The sequence below is a fragment of the Halichoeres trimaculatus genome, unplaced genomic scaffold (genome assembly GCF_033239565.1).
Source record: "Halichoeres trimaculatus isolate MK-OKI-2021-1 unplaced genomic scaffold, fHalTri1.1 fHalTri1_scaffold_20, whole genome shotgun sequence".
Taxonomy (NCBI): domain Eukaryota; kingdom Metazoa; phylum Chordata; class Actinopteri; order Labriformes; family Labridae; genus Halichoeres; species Halichoeres trimaculatus.
The window spans coordinates 7,505,568-7,526,433 of record NW_027437198.1 but is presented as its reverse complement, the minus strand read 5'-3'; the positions used below and the strand labels follow the sequence as shown (position 1 = coordinate 7,526,433).

The 20,866-nt window shown below is 42.1% G+C and overlaps 1 protein-coding gene across 2 annotated transcripts in view; it reads left to right on the top strand.

Moving 5' to 3' along the window:
- The first annotated feature begins 47 nt into the window (after positions 1-47).
- The window catches only part of LOC141809131 (mitochondrial import inner membrane translocase subunit TIM16-like), a 170,226-nt gene continuing 149,407 nt past the window's right edge, over positions 48-20,866 (top strand). Inside the window, exons 1-7 of one of the 2 annotated variants that reach the window (XM_074695967.1) lie at positions 48-288; positions 2,265-2,361; positions 3,650-3,730; positions 3,899-3,969; positions 4,632-4,818; positions 5,769-5,845; positions 14,549-14,599. In XM_074695967.1, the coding sequence (XP_074552068.1) occupies positions 229-288; positions 2,265-2,361; positions 3,650-3,730; positions 3,899-3,969; positions 4,632-4,818; positions 5,769-5,845; positions 14,549-14,599 (624 nt within the window). In that variant the 5' untranslated portion in view covers positions 48-228. The remainder of the gene's footprint in view (positions 289-2,264; positions 2,362-3,649; positions 3,731-3,898; positions 3,970-4,631; positions 4,819-5,768; positions 5,846-14,548; positions 14,600-20,866) is intronic. The other variant, XM_074695969.1, reaches the window with a different exon arrangement.

Sequence of the window (20,866 nt, the reverse complement as noted above, 5' to 3'; positions counted from 1 at the left end):
TCAAGCAAAATATGGATGCGCTTGTTTTAAAACCCAGTACAGCGCATGGCAAGAATGTGTCGTTTCCGATATTACCTCCGCTCAATCTAGCAGCTTGGTCGAGCATAGCGAGCGTACACCACAAGGGCCAAACTGAGCTGTCAGCTGTGGCAGGACTCCTCTCTCTGCAGAGCACCAACCAACTCGACAGAGACCCGGAAGGCACGAAAGTCAATCTGAGAGGGCAGCATGAATCGCTTTAAGACCTCCAAATTCAAAAACACCACTCCGAAAATTGCCAAGAAAGACGTGAGTAGCTACCTAACGTCTCCAGCTTTGCGAGCACGAATTAGCTTTTGTTATTAGCTATGCTACTTAAGCGTTGTTTGGGGAACGCCTGCATGCAAGGGATGTTGAACTTCCTGCATCTGGAAGTCTGCATAGTATCAAGAGATCTACGTGAAAATCCATAATCCACACACTCAGTTTTCACACTAGCACTTAGTATTGTTGTAAAAACTGAGCCATGTGGGTGAAGAGAGCTGCTAGCCTACAGGGGATGTAGTGACGCCCATCATCATGCTATCATACCAGAGCTAACTGAGTTTTCACATTTCTTCTTAATAGTCATATTGTGTATTTCTTGATTTTTCACTACTTATCGGAGCTGTAGTCAGGAAAGCGTTGCTATTTGCAGCGAGTCAGTCTCACAATCATGATGTCTCGTATATTTGAGTGATAGTTGTCCTGCAGACTGGAGGAGGCAACATGTCTGGACGGCACTGCAGTGTCTTGCATACAAATCTGTCATTTTTCTCCCCCTCTGGACCCATCTGTTTGAAGTTGCAACGCCTGCAGCCCTTCTAGCTGAGGTGGATTACGTAACTCCCCCCCTACTTTTCTTTTACTGAGGCAGGAAAATGCCAGGCATGTGGAGATATATTGGATGTTATTGGTGTCTCTCCAATCTCTGCACTAGATCTGAGACAGCAGGTGGTGCTTTGCTGCTGTGAATGTTAACAGACCAATGAATGTGTGTTAGTGTGACTGGAGTCATGTGATTGGAGGGAGCTGTCATGTCAAAGGGAGAGAATGGGGACAGGAGCTGGGAGGACTCTTAGAAAGCAGAAAGTTGATATCTCCTTTAAAAGTTTGAGTTTCCATGAAGTGAGCAGTCAGTCAGTTGTAGTCTAGGATTAATTTAATTAACTGTATTTGGCCCCTAAACAGAGTTTTTGGCGCCAAAGCTCTTTCTGAGCACGGATTAACAGAAGAAGGTTTTCAGCCTGACTCTTTAAACCTGGGAAAAGGCTGAAAGTGCAGGTTAGATCTCCCACATGATGATCTAAATGGATTTACTGAAGCAAGCTCTTCTAATTATATCACTGGCATCTTGGGGTGGGAAGAACCATAGGCTCCTATGTGGATACCCTGTGGTGGAGTTATGTCGTATGACACAGGGAAGAATAATTATAGTAAAACTTTGTGGCTAAATCAGAAAAAGTCAAGCAAAAGTGGTGGGTGTGAGTTTTGTCATGCTAGGAAACACACACAGATGCAGTAAACGTAATCCTTTGAAAATAGATGCAAGCTTCATAGGGTGCTTTGAAGTGCATGGTTGCATATAAAAGCCAGTATTACAGTTAAGTGGCCTCTTTAGCTCCATGGTTGGCCCACCTCAGCTTGTGTCCTCCAGTTTTCAGAGGAGTAGCGCAGCAGCATGTCGGACACTCTGTCCTCTTGCTGCTCTTGCCTTGTTAATGTTATGAAAGAGGTTTTAAGAGTGTCTGCTGTGCAGCGCAGGGAGTCCTTCCACTTCCTCCACACAATTTGCTCATTCAGAAGCACTTATGTGAAGCAAGATTCTTCCTGTTGATAGCTGTGCTTACTTAGTTATTTAGCTCGAGCCAAGACAGTTTTTATATGTGCTCCCTCTAGACACACAAAATTCGCTAGATTAATGTTTTTTTGTCCTTCTGATGAAACCAGCAAGGTATGCTACTGTGTCACATTAGACCAAGTAATTAAGTTAACTTACTGAGAATGTGTGACAAAACTTCATATGTGGTTTCTTAGAATAGAATAGAATAAAATAGAATAGAAAATTTGTTTTTTTGATCCTCCATGTTTTTTTTTTTTGCCACAGTAGCTTGCAAAAAAGTGCATTAAAAGCAATAACAATATAAAATAGAACAATAATAAGACTGTGAAATTAACGTTTTGAAGAAATGTAGAAAAGTAGAAAAATATTAATCTCTTTCTTCTCTCTGTGTTGTTAAACTCAGGGATGGATCAACAATGTCCGAGCTGGTTCCTTCTCCTGTCAGGGGAACCACATCAAGGCGAGCTCCAAGCTCATCGTCTTCAACACGGAGCAGGCTGGTAAGGCTGTAGAAAGAGGACTCAAAAGCAAGGATAGGCAAGAAAAACTAGTATTTGATATTCACTAGCTAGTTTTTAATTCCAGTTAGTTGACATAAGGAGATAGAGATCCATTTAGTGACTTTAAAGAGTGATTGTGAATACATATGATTTATCACGCCGAACCTCCTTCTCGGTGCCTCAGGTCAGCTGATCTGCTACTCCTACTGACTTTGGTACCAACTTGAAACTAAAGCTCAAAGAGGACAGAGCCTTTTCTGTTACCGCTCCAAAATTGTGGAAAAGCTCCCCCTCCACATAAGACAAGCCCACTCACTGTCTGTTTTCAAAACATGTCTTAAAACCCATTTTTAGTCCTTGGCTTTTGACCCACTTTGAGACTCTGCTCATGTTTTAGTGTAACAGCCTTGGCCCATTGTGTTGCGGGTGTAAAGCTTGAGCTGCTTGAAATAGAAGCTCCTCTCTACACCTGCAGGCTGTGAGTATGAGTGACAGGGGGAGAAGCTCTGTAGCTATAGCTGTAGCTGCTTATTGGTAAAAAGAGAGAGAATCTTTAAACACGCTTGTCATTTTTAAGAAAAGTAAACTCGCTGCGGATCAATAAAGCCTCCGGATCAGTCCAGAACAACTGAATGTAGAACTCAGAAGATGCTCCAGTGGAGGGTTATACTTCAAGATCACTGACTGGCTCATTTCACTGTCAATCAAAAAGGGATTCGGCCTCAGATAGATCATCCAATCATCATGCAGAAGCCCAGCGTCCAGGCCAGCCCACTGTCTCATAGACCCCCAGAGACGCTTAGCATCCGATGGGCGGGACAAAGCCCAGTGTTTATCCAATGACCGTCCAGTTTCCACAGTGGAACAACCCACTCTACGCTTCCCTGCTGAAGTCAGAAGACGCTCAGCATCCGACTGTAGGAGCTGATTCTGAACAAAAGATGAAGGAATTCTAGCGCATATTTTGTTAATGAAATGTACACACAGCAGAACATATCACCACTTTTTGGGGACATTTTAGGGGAAGCTGAGCTTCTCTTGTAGTCTTAGAGCAATCGCCACTGCTCTGCACCCTCTTTTATGCACAGTGGGTGCACACAAAGTGCTCTATAAATAAAGTGAAGTTGAGTTATATATTCTAGTTTTACCAAGCAAAGTTCGCACTGAACCCTTTGTGAGAAATAACCAAACTTGTTGAAAAGGGAAGAAATGATTAAAGATTTATTCTCAGTGCACACTCAGAGAGTCAGTGGTGCGATAAATGAGACTTTTCTCTCTGTTCCTTCAGGTGGTGGTATGCTGGGCCTCTCCTCAGTCAAACCTGCAGCTGATGGTCAATGGACAGTCACCCAGATCTCCTGCCACTCAGGTAATTTCCTCAATCCCTTTTGCACTTCTTCAATCTCTTTTTTCCTCTCCTTGTGTGCGTCTGTAACCTTGAGAGCCTCTCTGGTTCAATGTCAGGTTAGAAAGTATTTTTCAGTCAGAAATGAAACTGCACTGTGACCATAATCAATTTTTTTCTTCTCTTTCTTAGATCTGGTGACCGATATGGACTTCTCTCCTTTTGATGAAAGTCTTCTTGTAACAGGCTCGAGTGATGAAACGGTGAGTTCTTTCACTCTTTCTTTCACCTCATTGGTTTTGTTTTGTTGTCTTTCTTTTTACTTATATAACCTCTCAGACTGCCCTGGCTCTGTTTTTCAGACAATATGATCCAGCTGTTTTTTTGCGTGTGTTATTTGAACCTTTTGAAGACTCCTTTATCTCAGCACTTTATCCCAGGCCACAGGTGCTTTAGCTCACTGGAATCTGCTGAGTTTGGCCCTGCATCTTTAGACTCAGCAGCTCGGTTTACCTCTATAACCTGTGTTAAAACACAACTATCGCCACACACACACACACACCAGAGTGGTCTGCAGGGTCTGGAATTTGCAGCACATGTTCAACTCTTCTCATCTTCAGCCAGCGGGAATATTGTTTCACACACTCAGCTGTGCTGAAAATGCAAATTAGAGTTGAAATGAGCGAACTTGTGAAATATGATCAAGAGAATGTTTTTTTACGGTCTTAAATGATCTCATTAGATTTAGCAACACCAGCCTGCCCGTCTGATGTGGCTTCAAAGCCCAGCTGTCACAGCAGACAGATCTTTAAATCTTCAAAGGAGCAGAAACTCACAGAGACTGGAGGACTAGTTCAGACAAAGTGGGAGGTAAGACTGGTTGAGTTTAAGGAGAGGTGGAGTAACCGTGACGCTGTGTGTACAGGTGAAGCTGTGGCGTTTGTGTGATCCGGAGCTGCAGCAGCCCAACAACCCGGAGCTGACGCTGAATCCAGGCCACGGCAGGGTGGAGATGGTGCTCTTCCACCCCACCTCTTCTGGTTTGCTGGCTGTCGGTGGCAGCAAGTCTCCTCTGATCTGGGACACCAGTCGACAGGATGCGCCTCTGGCAGGTAGCTACTCCAGTACAAACAAACACAGTGAACATAAAAACACTGAATTAATCTCGTCTGAGTCCTGTTTGTACATCATGCACTGTCTATTACATCTAACATCTCAGTCTCTGTCAGTTAGTCTTTATTTTTTTGTTTCATGAGTTTCTAAATTTGAGTGAAGTGTTTCTTTTTTTTCGTCGGGGTCTGTCTCACTGACACTGCCTACGTTTTACAGCCCTGTGGCTCTGTCTATGTGCCGGAGCAGCAGAGGTAATGTTTTGCTTTGCAGCCCTGGTCCTAGTCTCCACAGACTGGGACCAGGATGTAATCACTGTCTTCCGGCATCACCCCCCCTCCACCATCACAAACACTCTGCCCCCTCCCTCCTCAAAAAGCCTGTGACAGCTGGCCTGGCTGCTACTCACCGCTGATCCAACATTTCATGCGCTGTGCCCCCACACACACCGGCTTTCATCAACCCTGTTCCTCATTCACATGTGGCTGAGGAAGAAGTTTTTGAGCGATATACTTTAATGTTGTTTGAGTTTGGTTTGAGTTCATATGTTGTGTGTGACTTTCTTAACCAGAACACCATTCTTGTTTTCATGTGTTTGGTGTCAAACTGAAAAATTCACACAAACTGTGCTGTGCTAACGTCTGGCACTGCAGCCTTCTATGTGTCACGCTCTTCATTTCTCTTTTTCATCACTGATTGTAAATCCTACAAACTCTGTGTGTTTTCTGTCTTTGTTCTGCTCCATTTATGGCTTTATGTCTACCTACATTCCCCCTCCACTGTTTCCTACCCTGTCACTCGTCTTGTCTTCTCTTTACTTGTGCTTTCATTCTGTGTTCATACAGTGTTGCATCATTTCCCCTTTTCTTTTAAACCTTTGTTAAGATGTCCCTAACTGACTGTGACGTCCTTTCTTCTTCTAATCTTCCTCTCTTGATGTGTGTGTCTGCAGTTCTGGAGCAGCACGGCGACCAGTTGCAGGGTCTGAGCTGGAAACAGGACGGCTCCCTGTTGGCTTCCTCCTGCAAGGTGACGAAAACTTCCACAACACCCTACATATTCTCTCCAATCACCTGCATTTAATCTACGCATAAGATAGAGAAAATTCTCTTTTTTTGTTGCTCTTTTACATTTTGTTACTCCATAAATCAGGGTGCTGTAGTAGCAAAGTGTGGCCACTAGATGTAGCTAGTGTCACACATAAAGCGCTGTCACTGCTGTTCCTCATTGAAACAGGATTTCATGAATCAAATCATCAACAGCAGTAAAGCTCGTTAAAGAATAGGGATCACATGACATGTTGGGGTAAGAATTATTGACCCAGTAAAAGCGAACAAACTTGGAAAGCTCTCTGATGCTTTAGGTAACAGCTGCTTTGTTTTAAAGCTGTAAAAGTGATGACAAAGGAAGAAGTGTTGGCCTCCACTGATGAAGGTTTGACTCAACACAGCGCTAACTATATGAGCTTGTTGATTAGGATGCTATCAGGGGCACATGGATGTGTGTGAGGGACAAATCTCTCTGGGGTTTTGTTTTGTTTGGGTTGACCTCACCTGACCCCTGACCCTGTGCCACTTTGAACCTGTGTGTCCTCTTGAGCAAATGGTTGTAGTATCTTAAACTTGATACTCTGTCATTTTTATGCAACTTTGGAAACCTAACCAGGAACAGAGATAGACGTTTGTATCCATGGTGGTGACTGTATACTTCATAAAACAGTAATTCTTCCTTTTTTCCCCTGTCAAATAAACCAGTAATTAAATACAACATAGAATTAATGTTGTATAATGAAAAAGGTCCAGACAAGAGGAAGTCACATGGATCCATGCCATTGGGAAATAATCCAACAGCTTGAAGGCCTTTCCATTAGGCTGTTAATATTTTTATGTTGCAGGAGGAAGGGTGGTGGTGGTGCTGGTTTATGAGGCAGGGGTAGAGAAAGTAAGGTTTAATGATGGGATTGTTTCATGAATGTATGCGAGCTACAGGAAGAGCTGGAGGTGATTTTATTGAGGTTAACACACTCCATCACTGAGAATTTCTCTTTTCTCAGGAATTAGAAAGATCAGCAGAGGCTAAAATGAGGCTGAGGCCTCTGGCAACACTAGTGGCACCTACAGGCATATTTATGGATTTGTAAACTCTTTCTTTTTGTGATGTCTCTAAACAATCACTAAGTGTGATCATCATCACAGGCTTAGGAAATCAAAGCTCATCTGTACTTCAGGTGTCTCTTGATACCAGATGAGTGGTCAGTTTTCTGCAGTGTTATGTGCCGTGTAAACATCAGCAAACTCTGCTTCTGACCAAGGAGAATGTTCTCCATTAGGGGGCGATTTGGGAAAAATGTCTGGATGCTTTTATGGCAGGATCAGGATCAGGATTTTATCAGGATTGTTTTTCATATTCAGACTTTTTTGATTTGCAAACAACACTTGAAGCCTAAAATATTTTTTATCTTGCATTTTGAACTATTTTTCTGCATCATTCTGTACTTTTAACCTAGTCTTATGTTGGGACCTTTCACATTTGACACAATACAGCATCAATACTGATGCCCTGACAATCGATATTGGTACTCAGTGGTACCAATTTTTGGTACTTTTTTGTGTTTATGTGGTAAAAATTATTATTTTTTAAAATAATTTAAATAAATATATATTTTTTCAATTTAACATATTATTCACTATATTCAAGGAGTCAAGGGTTTTATTTGCCATTTGTAGATGGATCTTGTGCGAGGCTCTCTCAGGGTCAAAGACAAGATATAAAGGATATAAAGATACGTATAATAGGTTAAAGTAGGGTATAAAAATAGTGTAAACAGAGAAGATAAACACTTTTAAAAAAGAATATGAAGCAGTTTAAATAAAGAAAATACAAAAAAACAACAACAACAACACTAGAGTACCAAAACACTGTAAACAGAGTAGAAGGTATTGCACTTGTTGGAGGGATATGTACTTCACCGACAGGGTATGCATATTTCCAGTAGATATAATAAATAAAATAGAACATAAAATATATAGCCTTGCAATGCTGTGTTCATGTCCAGCATGGAAAATTGCCTACTCTTCCACTTCCCCACAGTCACAAGGATGCATTTAGGTACCTAAACATGGTACCTTTTGGTTTTACATGAATCGGTATCCGGTACTTTTGACAGAATTTAAGTCAGTACCTACAAAAGTACCTAATTCGATACCCATCCCTAGTCTTGTGTCCTCTACTGTTTTTTTAACTCTCACATTTTCACATCATGATAAATGTATTTATTTAGAGATGCCAGCTTTAAGAGTTGTTGAGTTTCTGTAGAATATACAGAGCTTTAGCTTTAAACAAGTAGCCTACGCACAGTCCAGATGTATTTTAATGATAGGTTACTACAGGGGTGGCCAACCTGTGGCTCGCCAGCCGCATGTGGCTCTTTGCCTTTCAGTGTGTGGCTCTTCAATCCACTCATATAACTTGTATTGTTGCAAACGTTGGGACCAGTATTGATCAATACTTGGGTGATGAGATTGTTACTTAAGTTTTGATTTCCTTTCTCTACGTGTGCTTCACTCAATCGTTCATGTGCTCATAGATAGATAGATAGATAGATAGATAGAGAGAGAGAGAGAGATAGATAGATAGATAGATAGATAGATAGATAGATAGATAGATAGATAGATAGATAGATAGATAGATAGATAGATAGATAGATAGATAGATAGATGTAACTTTATCTCTTCTGCAGTAAAAACAGAGATTTGTCTTTGACACTGCTCCAAGTCTTTTTTTTGGCTCTTGGTTCCTGATTCATTGGCCACCCCTGGGTTACTGGATAAACTTTAGTTTGATTGTGCACTGAAAAGAAAATGTAAACTGGGAGCTGTATAGAAATGTGCCACGATGGGCCCCCAGGCCTGACTTTAGACACGCATGATGAGCCCACTCACGCTTGAACAAACTTTGACACCCAAATCTTCCACATGTTCATATGTAACAGACATGATTGTCAGCCCAGTTCCCTTTGTTTGTCTTTCCTCTGACAGGTAGCAAATTACTCCGCCCATCACAGTCCACGTACCACTCCTGACATCACCATGACAGGATAATCATCCTCCCCCACCATCAGCTTAAATGTGGCTTAAAAGATCGAGGCACCTGAAAAGAAAGAGCACAACAAGGGAATTTGAGCCCAAATCAGAGCCAGGGGGCCTCCGGGTTCCTGCCCTGCTGGACTCTGGTGTCACTTAACCCAAAAGGCCTCTCGCAATCTCTCCAATCCAACTTATTAAAGCAAATAGGGCCCGCCAACATGTGGGTCCAATCCCCCGGTGATCCCGTAGGATAAACACTGGGGCATATGGCTGAAGGAGCCAGATGAAGGGGAGACCGCCGCCCCAAAGAGCAGGACTCATGACAGGCCTGGTTTGAAGGTGGAGATGTATATTTATGACACACTCAGAGGGAGAAAGGCACCATTCATTTTACAGAAAGCTCTCAGGTAGTACTCACAGAGAGGGAGGAAGCCTGTGTTTATGCAAAGGATGGACAGGACAGGGTGGGACAGCAGTCAGAAACGAGGTGCCACCAGATTTATGATCTGTGAGTCTACCTCCAGTTTTGATTCCTGCTGTGACTGACTCTGCTCCGTTTTAAGCACAGACCGCTACCTTTGACTTGATTTTCCACGGTGAGACAGATGAGGGACTCCTGGAGCCTCAAACTGCCAATCACATCAGGACGTGTCACCGGTAACCGTGGGAGACTGGGAACGGGAGGCTGGCAGCGCCGGCGTGTTTGCTGATGTGTGAGGGGAGAAGGGGGTTGAAGAGTCCCAGCGACCACGTGTGTGTTTGCATACATGTGAAAGTTGTGTGCAGCAAACTCTCAGAGAAAACTCATTAACAGCAGCTTGAGAGTGAAGAGCCGCCGTCACTTTGATTAAACAGCTGCTGTCTCAGCACACACACAAACACACACAAACCCACACATGGCTCTTCTGGCCCTCCATCTGTGCGTTTATGAGTGGAGGAGGTGTGTGTGTTTATATTAGTTATTGTCAGTGGCTTTGGAGAGTGTTTGTGTGTGTGGTGGACACATCTGTGTGAGTGTGTTTGCACTGACAGATAGTTTCCTCCCCCGTGTTGTTGTTTGACCGACAAAACTTTGCTTGATTTACACCAGGGAATGAAAAGTTGTCACACACAGAAGTGGCAAAAGTACACAGAGACTGGACTGAAAGAGGAGTCGGAAAAAAGGCTCGAAGCAGAAAAACTGATTTTATCTTTACTGAGCTGTGCAGGATTCAGACTTTACACTTTTTTTAACGATGATATGAACAAAAGGAACAAAGGAGCTGTATATTATAATTAGGAATGCCCTGATCTGATGCACTGATTAGTATTGGCGCCAATGGCTATTTTTGGAGGATAGAATGGCATTGTTTTTTTCATGTGATCTGGTCTAGTCCAGTTTTCATGTGTTTTCAGCACCGTCACACTTTACAGCTGCTGTAAATCTCCCTGCACTCTGCACTTTCTTGGTCAGTATTTTTTGTGTGCAAAGTTTAGCTCCAGTGCTTCTGAAGATTTTCTTCTTAATTCATTCACTATTTTTCAGAATAGGATAGAATAACATAGTAAAAACTTTATTTATCCCTGAGGGGAAATTCAGGAGAAGTCACAGCAGCAATCAAGATAACAAAAATGAGAAGGTGTATAGAAAGTGCAAAAAGATCCATAGCAAAATAGATGATGACATCTTGTCCATCATTCTTCAGTCAGCCAGTCTGTTCAGTCTCTGTCTCCTGGATCCTGTCTGCTCACAGCAGGTGAAGCTCTTCCAATGTGGCGTTGGTATCTGGTGTTAGCTCTGTTAGCCATGTCTGTGAATAGCATGATGCTACACTGCCTTGTGGTATTCCCTCTGTTGCTGGGTTAGCACGGCTAGCTTGTCCATTTTAGAAAGAGGAGATAGAACTTGGGTTCCCAATAATGATGGATGGAAGGACAGGTCAATGTCGTCACTTCTTAGCTCACACCTGAGAACCAGCACTCCTCACCTTGTTGGGAAACATCAGGCCTTGCACCAGTTAGCATTGACATGCTACAGGCTGCTAACAGCTAATTTGACATGTAAACAATGCAGCCATGGTTACATGATCTCCAGACAAACACAGGAGAAAAAGTAGTAAAAATATCACTGAAGCCACGAAAAGTTTGGTGTCCATGACCAACAAATGAGCCATACAAAGTAATGATCCACTCCAAATACAAAGATTACGAAAAAGAGATGAAAAAAATCACTAGAAACAGACAAAGAAGAGAGAGCTGCTGCAACAGGAAGGCACAACAGGGTGGCATCTAGTGTATTTTTTTTTTTTTGGAAAATTGAGTTGTATTATCGCTTTTGATTTTGAACTATTCAGGATTATGTTATTCATTTATTATTTTTTATTGTTATCTAATTCTTTATTATGACCTGGCTGAGAGAATAAGTTTGTTTCAATCCAGTTTATTTTATTAAGCAAAAAAAGGGTAATGCATGTAATACTGGTTGCATTATTTTTACAGCTCTGTAAATGTAGGTATCTGTATCAGATCGGTGTCTGATTGGTATTGGCAAAATATATCATGAAAAAATCAGATTGCATCAGGAGTCAAAAAATCAGCATCAGGACATCCTTAATTATAATGTTCGTTCACTCCCTGTTCGACTCCTTGAGCCTTTAGCTTAGGCTGAGGTCACAGAGGCCTGGAGATGAAGCCTGAAGGGCACCACAGTCGTGGGTGGGCCACACATTCAGAGAGCAGGAGCCACACAGAGGAAGGGGACTTGAGGAAATCCTTCTGTTTGCTGTTTCATGGCTCATATTGTAAATAAATTCCTCCTTTGATTGCTTCAGAAAGCAGGTTGAAGAGAAGCTGGAGCTCAGATTAATCAGCAGATTCAGCCTGTTATTACAGAAAGCTGTTTTTGGTCCACACGGCTGGAAGTGTAACACTGCCTCTTTCTGTGTGTGAGCTTGACTGTGTCACTGTCAGCCTCCTGATTCTCTTTGACGTCTGAGTATGTGTGTTTAGCCTGTGCACAGCTCGCTCTAAGTCCTCCTGCTTATTACCTGCTATCAGCCCCGTGTGTCTGCTCTGATCACAGTCACACAGCCCGTATTGAGTGACACGGCTGCAGACACACATGTCCCGGTCACAGCCTGATCCCATTAGGCCCCATTTCCTCTCAATCACGCTGGAGCCTCTCTGATTGGCTGCTGTGACTGATGTCTAACGCGTGTTTGGGCTGAGCGGTGTCAGGACACATGAGGCCACTCAGAGGTCACTGGATTGCATTTACTAGGGATGAATCAGTGAGATCAGGCTGATAAAGAACTTCAGAGAGTCAGTGTTATTCTTCATCTGAGTCATGCTGAGGTGGAGGGACATGTGATTCATGTTTTTAATAAGTGGCTTTCATATTCAGTCCTACATTTTACATTCTTCTGGAGAAATTCAAGCTGAGTTGGGAAGCTTTAATTCTTTCTTTCTGTCTGTGAGAGTTTGAAGTCTTGGCCTCGCACATGCTCTTTGATCGCCTCACTTAAATCTCCTAAATTTAATTCCAATATTTTTCTTCCTTAACGTCAGATTCTGTCCGCTTACATCAAAGATACGCTCAACTTAGACTAATGCAATGAATCCTGCTTCATAAGTGCCGAGGGGTTGCTGGAGTGGCATGGTCTTGAAATCTGATTGGCTGCTCTAAGTGCCGCCTTAAAGTCCTTAAGTAAGAGTGGCTGGTCACACTAGCCACGTTTACATGAGGAGTTTTTCATCTTTCTGAATGGAATCTTTCTGAATGACTTTTCTGAAAACAATAGTATACATGGAAAGGAATATTCCAATCTCTGGTCTACATGCGCCGCTATAATCAAACAGAATACTCAATGGGGCATGCGCAGAAAAACTTAAACATCACGTGATTTATCAACGACGGAGGACAACAGGTTTTTTTTTTATCATGGTATTGCAACACTCCGTATAGCGAGTGTCCATCCAGTCTTGAAATTAGGTTCGGTTCTTCAAAGTTTGGATCAAAAGCAAACTTTCCTACAAATCTGACGGCTAGCCTTCATTTTTAAAGTTGAGGAACGTCTCTAGTTGCGTCTTACGTCTATCTGAGCATGCGCTGAAAGAACGCACCCTGACAACTTTCCGTCTGAGTGGATACATAATTCCTCAATCGGTTTGGGGAAAGGAATATTCCACCCCGTGAAACCGGTTAGATGTCCATTCAGATTGGCACTTTTCTTTCGGAATGAGGTGTGTACAAAGGTTAAACTTTCTGTTTGAGCAAATAAACCGAATGCAAGCAGAATATTTGGGTCCATGAATACGTGGCTACTGTAAGAGGCGGGGCTTGGGTTGAGTTAACTGTTATGAGCTGTGTTTGTTCTTTGGGCGTCAGAGCCTTACTTTTCTACGTTAGAGGAATAAGGCCGCTTGGGATGTGTACCAAATGATGTACTTTTATAGGTGCCGACTGTATCCCATCTGTAGTACTGAGTATTGATTCACATAAAATCAAACTACCATATTTAGGTACCTAAAGGCAGCCTTGTGACTGAGGGAAAGGAAGAGTAGGCAGTTTTCCACGATGGACATGAATACAGCATTACAAGTTAATCTCAGGGGAAATAAAATATGTTGAATTAGAAAAACTTTAAGATTTCATTATAACACAAATTGATATTTTTTACCTCATAAACACAAATAAAAGTACTGAAAATTAGTACGGTTAAGTATCGATACAGGTCGCCAGGTACCGGACATCGGTACAGCATTGTTTCAAATGTGAAAGGTACCCATCTCTAAAGGCTGCTTAACCTTTTCGGGGGTTTGTCCCAAAAAGACAAAACAATTCTGACTGTAATTTCAAAATTCTGAAAAAAAATCAAGAGCTCTGGATTTAAACTTGTAACTTTAAACCCAGAATTCTAGTTAAAAAAATATGTGAGAAAACAATTCAGATAGTTGAAGATCAAAATCAGCATTTAGGCCAAAAACAAAACAAAACAAAGAAAGAGGAACTCAACCAAACCTAAGAATTCTGACTCAGACTTTTGACTTTGAAATTTTACTTCCAATAACTTCTAAACATTTTGATTTTCATTTCTGGTTTCAGAAAAAAAATCAGAATTCCTGAAATTAATTTCATAATTCAGAAAAATAATTAGTATAGTTTTATCTCAGAATTTAAAAAATGAAAAAAAAAAGAGATTTGTTTTTCCCAAAATTTTAACTTTGATTCAGAATTCTGAATTTGTCTAAAACTTCTGATTGCAAAGTCCGCAGTATTTCACAGGACTCACTTTTCATTCATTTTTAGTGGCTCTGTTATTCCAGATGTTTATGTGTTTGTTTCATGAATTAAAAAAAAAATAAAAATGAAAAAGCTTGACTAATGTGTTGTCTCCCTGTTGTGTTAGTGTTTGAATTCAAGAAATATTCACATTACTTGTAACATGTTAGCCACTTTAATGTTAGTACTGAAAGGTGATATTATTAGTGGATGTTGAAAGGGTCAATAAATACTACTTATTTATGTTTATGAGTGTGAAAACATGCAACCCTGCCATTCCTCAGTGTCCCAGTGAAGCCAACCCAGTTAAAACATAAGAATCTGTTCCTGCATCAGGATCAAAATGTTATGTAATTCTCACTAAAACCTCTTTTCCTATCTTTACAGGACAAGATGCTGCGAGTATTTGACCCTCGAGCTCAGCTGACACCAGTTCAGGTGAGTCCTTCACATTAAACCCCCTGACACAATGCCTGGAAGTTTGAGAAATCAGATATGTGATTCAGATTTACTCTTAGAAGATGTACATATTTGAAAAAATGGCTCTTGCAACTCCATTTTCTGTCACATTGGACTTTCTGAACAACATCTGGTGATAAACATGTTGACAGCAGCCCAGTTGGCTCACCACTGCCCACTCAGTGATTCATCTTCTTTAGATTTATGGATCAGCGACACAGGCTGAGGTTCCTGCTCTCCTTTTCCCACGGGTACCATCCCACACTAAACCAGTGTGACCATGAACCTCTGTGTCCTTTTTTAGAGATCTTTTACCAGTGACAACCCAGCCTGGGCTGACACGACCCTGTCAGAGTTAGGAGTTATAAAAATGGATCAGGAGAGAAACACATTCGTTGTGGGAAGATTGAGATGCAGAGACGGAGGGAGGGGGTTGAGGTGGCAAGTCCATCACTTTTTCTAGGCGTAGACCTCCCAGGATGTTGTAATTACTGATGTCTGCCTGAAGGCAAAAGGCTGTAGAATTTGTAAAAGAAACACTACATGCCGCAGCAGATTAAACATTAGGCCACAAAAATACCTGCAAGGCACATCACCCTGTATGGAAATCAGACGGAGGATGTCTGCATATTTGTGTGCTCATTGCTCCACGTCTCTGCCTGGTTTTCCCTGTGAATGTGTTGCTCCGTGTGTTCTTTCTGAAACTTTGACACCTTCGTGAAAGGAGCACTGTTTTTCAGGTATGTGATGTCATAGACTGACATGAAAAGAGACAGCAGCTAACGAGGAACGTGCAGGTTATTTTCTTTGTGGCACGCTCAAAACTCTATGCTTCCTCCCTCACAATGCAGAGTGTGAGTGCTGTGCATGTGTGTGTGTGTCTGTGTTTGCTCAAGTAACATGAGCTCAGACGGCTGGCTCCTCTCCAGTGTTTGAACCTGAGTGTTTACATCAGGTGTGTTAGTGTTGAAATTCTTTTCAGCACACTGCTTTTCAGCAGGTTTGAATTTTCTCCACTGCAGCCTTTTTTCCTTTCTGTGCATGCAACGCTGACATCAAGCACAGATTTCAGATCGTCGTCCTTGGCTGCAACATGAAGCTTTGTCCAAGTAGATTGGAGTGATTTTCTCTGATGCATGTAAACTACATTCTGCAGCTCGTGTCTCATTAGTCGAGGCTGAATCAGCTCTTAATATGGCCTGCCTCTCTGTCATGGAGGGGAGGACGGAGCAGAAGAGAAGCCTGAGGCATCTGCTGTCCTCCTCCACACGCTGCACACGGCTTCACCTCCTCAAACCAAAGAGTCAGGATGCAGATCAAACACATCAGAGGGTTTCTCTTCCCTATTTGGTTTTGTGTCCTCTCCTTGTTCTCCCTCTCTTCTATCTCTGTGAAACAACCAGAGCTCTCACTTTGAGAGGCTCCAGTCTGAAAGCAGAGTGGGTTGAGCCTCGCCCTGACAGCTTTCAGATGTTCGACTCTGTCTCCCTAAAATCTGGAGAGCTGCTGGCGCTCCGATTATCACCATCTGCTGAGGGACGGTTTAATGAGCGAATGATGAATCCTCAACACAAGATGAGGACAGTAATTTGGATCCAAAGCCTTAATTTCTACCCAGAGCCACAGAACACTGTCCAGCTCCGTAAAACATGACATAACACAACATTTCATTGTTACAGCGGTTACAGGGAGGTCCCACAAACTGGTGTGTTTATGCAAAAATGGAGCGCTGAGGCTGTGCTGTGTGCACTTTGATGTGAGTGCATGAATAACTTTTACATTATATTTAAGCAGATGCAACAAGGCTGTTTCATTGCATAACAAGACTCACCTATCCAGACTCACATCCCTCCAAGGATTCAACCCCTTTTCAGGTTTAATGCCCTGATCCTTCCAGCCTCTGAGTTGGTACACAGCTTCTGTGTCCAGCTATGGCTCATCCCTGCGGCTAGCGCTAACTGTATTCTCTTCTAGCCAGGTGGGGTAAATTTAGTCCCTAATTACAGCCCTGCCCACGCTGTATTTATGGGAAATAGGACCGTGCAGGGTAATTAAGGTCTCGGACAGAAGCAGCTCTATATGCTGCATCTGTAATCAGTGCAACTGTGTATTGACGTGCACTGGCTTACAGAGGGTTGTGTTTGGGTAGCTGGCACAAATGAGGTGAGAGTGTGTCCGTACTTGTGGCATCCTTTCTTTGCCTGTCTCATCAACTCAGAGTAGATTTTTTTTTATTTCTTGTTCTTTCTGTCTGAAAATTAAAAGAAGAATTTTTCTAGCATTGACCAAAAGTTGTTTTTGGAGTTGTCTTACAACACTCATATTCTTTTTGTCAGAGTTGAAAATTAAAAAAAAGCACCTGTCTAAGGTTAAATATGGAATCTGTAGTAAAATAGAATAGAATAGAGGAGTCACAGCAGCAATCAAGAAAACAAAAGTGAAAAAGTGTATTGAAAGTGCAAAAAGCTCCATAAGAAAATAGATGCTGACAGCTTGTCCATCATTGTCCAGTTCAGCCAGCCTCCACCTCCACAGGGTCCAGGACTGAGCTTCTTCAGCAGTCTGTTCAGTCTCTGTCTCCTGGATCCTGTCTGCTCACAGCAGGTGAAGCTCTTCCAATGTGGCGTTGGTGTCTGATGTTAGCTCTGTTGGCCATGTCTGTGAATAGCATAATGCTACTCTGCCCTCTGGTATTCCCTCTGTTGCTGGGTTAGCACGGCTAGCTCGTCCATCTTATTGGAGATAGATCCATAGACTGTATAAAACATGGACATAGCCTCCGTGATGTCAATCGTCAGTTCCTGAAACCGTGAAATGAAGCCAATCTGCGGACGCAGCCACATTCGCTATGACGTTGGCTATGAGTTCTTCTTCGAGCAGCTACAGGGCACCCACCGGTCACGTGACCTGAGCTGTGCCTCCGATTGGACAATCAAACAATCCTAATAATTTCTAAACCGCAGTAATAGAAAAAAATTCACTCACCATACAGTGTGTGCCGATTGTGAAATCAGCATTTTAGACCCCAAGCTGTAAAGGTTCATTTTTATAGCTGGGTGTGTACGTGACTTCCGGTCTTTCTGCAGCCAGCTTCAAGTGGATTCTCCACGAACAGCAAACTTTAACACTTCCGTATAGGCTTCATTTTTACTTACCGTATGTTGCCCCTTGGATAGATCTTACGTTCACAATAATGATGGATGGAAGGACAGGTCGATGTCGTCCTCACCTCCTTCTCCTCACCTTGTGGGGGAACATCAGGCCTTGCACCAGTTAGCATTGACATGCTACAGGCTGCTAACAGCTGAGTTCACATGTAAACAATGCGGCCATGGTTACATGTAGGGTCCCCAGACAAACACAGGAGAAAAAATAGTAAAATTATCACTGAAGACACAAAAAGTTTGGTGTCCATGACCAACAAATGAACCATATAAAGTGATGACCCACTCTAAGTGCTAAGATGAGGAAAAAGAGATGAAAAAATTACAAGTAAAGGACAAGGAAGAGTGTTATAAAGTTGTTTTATGAAGTCTTTCAACAAAGAATGGACCAAATAAGTTGGAGCTTACATTTTATTGTGAGGATGGTAATGTAGTGAATCATCGAGCACCGAAGATAAAAATGATGTGTATCATTAAAGCTGATTTTTGTTGGTTTTGCTGTTCTGGGTTCTGCCCTCCCTGCTATTACATCCCTTTACTGGCCTCTTGGTTTCAGATGAGTTCCCTTTGCATCTCGGTGCAGTTATAGGCCCACGCCCTGCTTTCCTGCTCTGCACTACATGCACAAACTGAGAACAGACACATTCACTGACCTGATCTCCAGGAGGATAAGGTGCTCTGTGGATGCAGCAACATGTGCCTGGACAAGCATTAGCATCTCCTTTCCTCCCATACCTGAGATCCTTCCTCATTCTGAGTGCTGAGTGTGTTACTCTACTTGTGTGTGTGTGTGTGTGTGCCTGTGTGTATACCATGCGCTCTTCAAATTACAGTGCTGAAAATACCCCTCATAGTTTTGGGCCTGCGCTGGCCATAGAGCTGTCGATCTGTGGTCGCTGGAAGAGGAGGGAGACAGGAAAAGGGAATAGTTTGCCGGACTTGGGGGCCAGATTCCTCTTTTTCAGCTCGAGCTTCTGCTGCCTCGGGTGAAATTAGAGAGGACCACGAGCTGGAATGGGTTTGGACTTGAGACGGGGAACGCTGGGCAGAGCCAAGGAAAAGCAGAGTGGTTTTTGGTATAGGTGGCTGAGAGCATACCATCTTTAAAATCCTTCCATAAATTAGACACGATGATCTCCCTGGAAGGTGTTTGTGTGTCTACATCTCTGTATCCTTGTGTTTCTCATGACCGAGACAAAAAGCTCACTTGTTTACCTTCTCTGTTATCTAAGTATCTTTAAATATTTGTGTGTGTGTTTTGGAAGTAGGGGGCAGCTGAATGTGTGTATCTATACTCAGATTTCTCATTACAGGCAGGATAAACCACCAGCGGGCATGATGAGCTTAGTATGTGTGTGTGGACTCTGGCAGACAGCACAATGAGGCTCTTTGACTGAGGCAGAGACTGTAGTTTGTATCACAGATGTGGACCCAGAGGGAGGGAGAAACATTCAGAGAAATTACGTGAAATGGAAGAAGTTTGTGCCTCTGTGTTCAATTTTGTTTTTTCTTGTGTGTATCTGTGATAATAAAGAGACCGACCTTACCTGGAAGTGACACCATCCCACATGTATCCATCTACAGTGATGCTGTTCTTTAAAACGACTGTTTTATAGAAGCATCTGTACATTTCATTCACTTCCTTTCAGTCTCGATCCGATTTTTGGGTTTGGAGATAAACTTTGCTGAAGAAGTAAGAAAGTGAAGTAGCACAGTTTTTTTGTTTTGTGTGTTAAAAATACTGAATAGTAAAAATAATAGTTAAAGCTTATTAAGTCCATTTAACTTAGTCCAGTTAGTTTTGAAGTTAAAATCCTCTGGATCCCAAACCCATCGGCAAATAAATCAAAATAACACTTATTTTTAAATGACTGGCATTTACAAGCTGAGACTCAGAGGTAATCGTCAGATTCTCAAGTTTCCGAGGGCACCTGAATGTATCACATACCAAGCTTGAACATGTCTTAACATGAGGCAAAAGACGGGAGAATTTCATTAGCATCACTTTCAATTTCACATTTGCAGAATTCTGTCTTGGTTTTACTGATGCGTCGGCGTTTGGCAGCAACTTTGGCTTCATGACGGCTAACGTGAATGATCGGTTGAGAGGATAGGCTAGCATTCCCGCTCACCGATACTTTAAAAAATGCCAAAATCGGCCTGGGATTGGGATCAGGACATCCCTCATTTCTTGTTTTTTTTTTTTCTAAGGACCAAAACCTGGCTAACCTGTTTCTTTAACACTGTTTTTTTTTTCAGTGCCGTGGAGATTTGGTCTAAAAGTTAACACAAATTAACACAGAGAAATAGAACCACCCTGAATTACTATTATTCGAGGTCGAACGAGTGGAAAATAATGCTTTTTTCTCAATTTTAACTTCATTATGAGATCAAAGTCAAATTACTAGTTTTTTTCTAGAAGGTGTGAATTTTTGAGCATTGATATGAGCTAGGACAGGGGTCTGCAACCTTTACTGTCAAAGGGGCCAATTCGACATTTAAGTCAATCCGGAGCAACAAAATCTACTTCACCTTCAGAATAAAAGCATTACTGTGTATAGAATTCTATATATAGTTAAAATCTATAGAATAATTATCTTAACAAGAGGTTTTTGAATTTATGAAAGTGTAAACCTACAAACACACACATGATGGTGTTACTCAACTCATCATTTTTTGTTGTTTGCTAATGTCTTGCCTCATATCAAGCATGTATCTTAAACCAGCACATTGGCAGTTGAATGAGTCCATCCACACAGGATTAAAATCTGTAATTTCTTGTAGATTTAGTTATCTAACCAGGAGTGTGAAATTTGACGTTAGCCACAGGTGTAAGGAAATTCTGTGGGCTGTTGATGTTGTAGGATGTGGTAGCTGTAGGTGTGTTGACAGATGTGAGGCATATATGGTTCAACAAAATCTTAAACCATGAATTTTTCTAGTGTTACCGTTGTCTATCATCAATATCCTTTGTAAGAAAAATAAAAATTCTTGATTTCAATAATATTTTTTTGAGCTATAGTGAGCCACTGCAAGTGAGTCAAAGAGCCTCAGCAGGCTCCAGAGCTGCAGGTTGTCGACC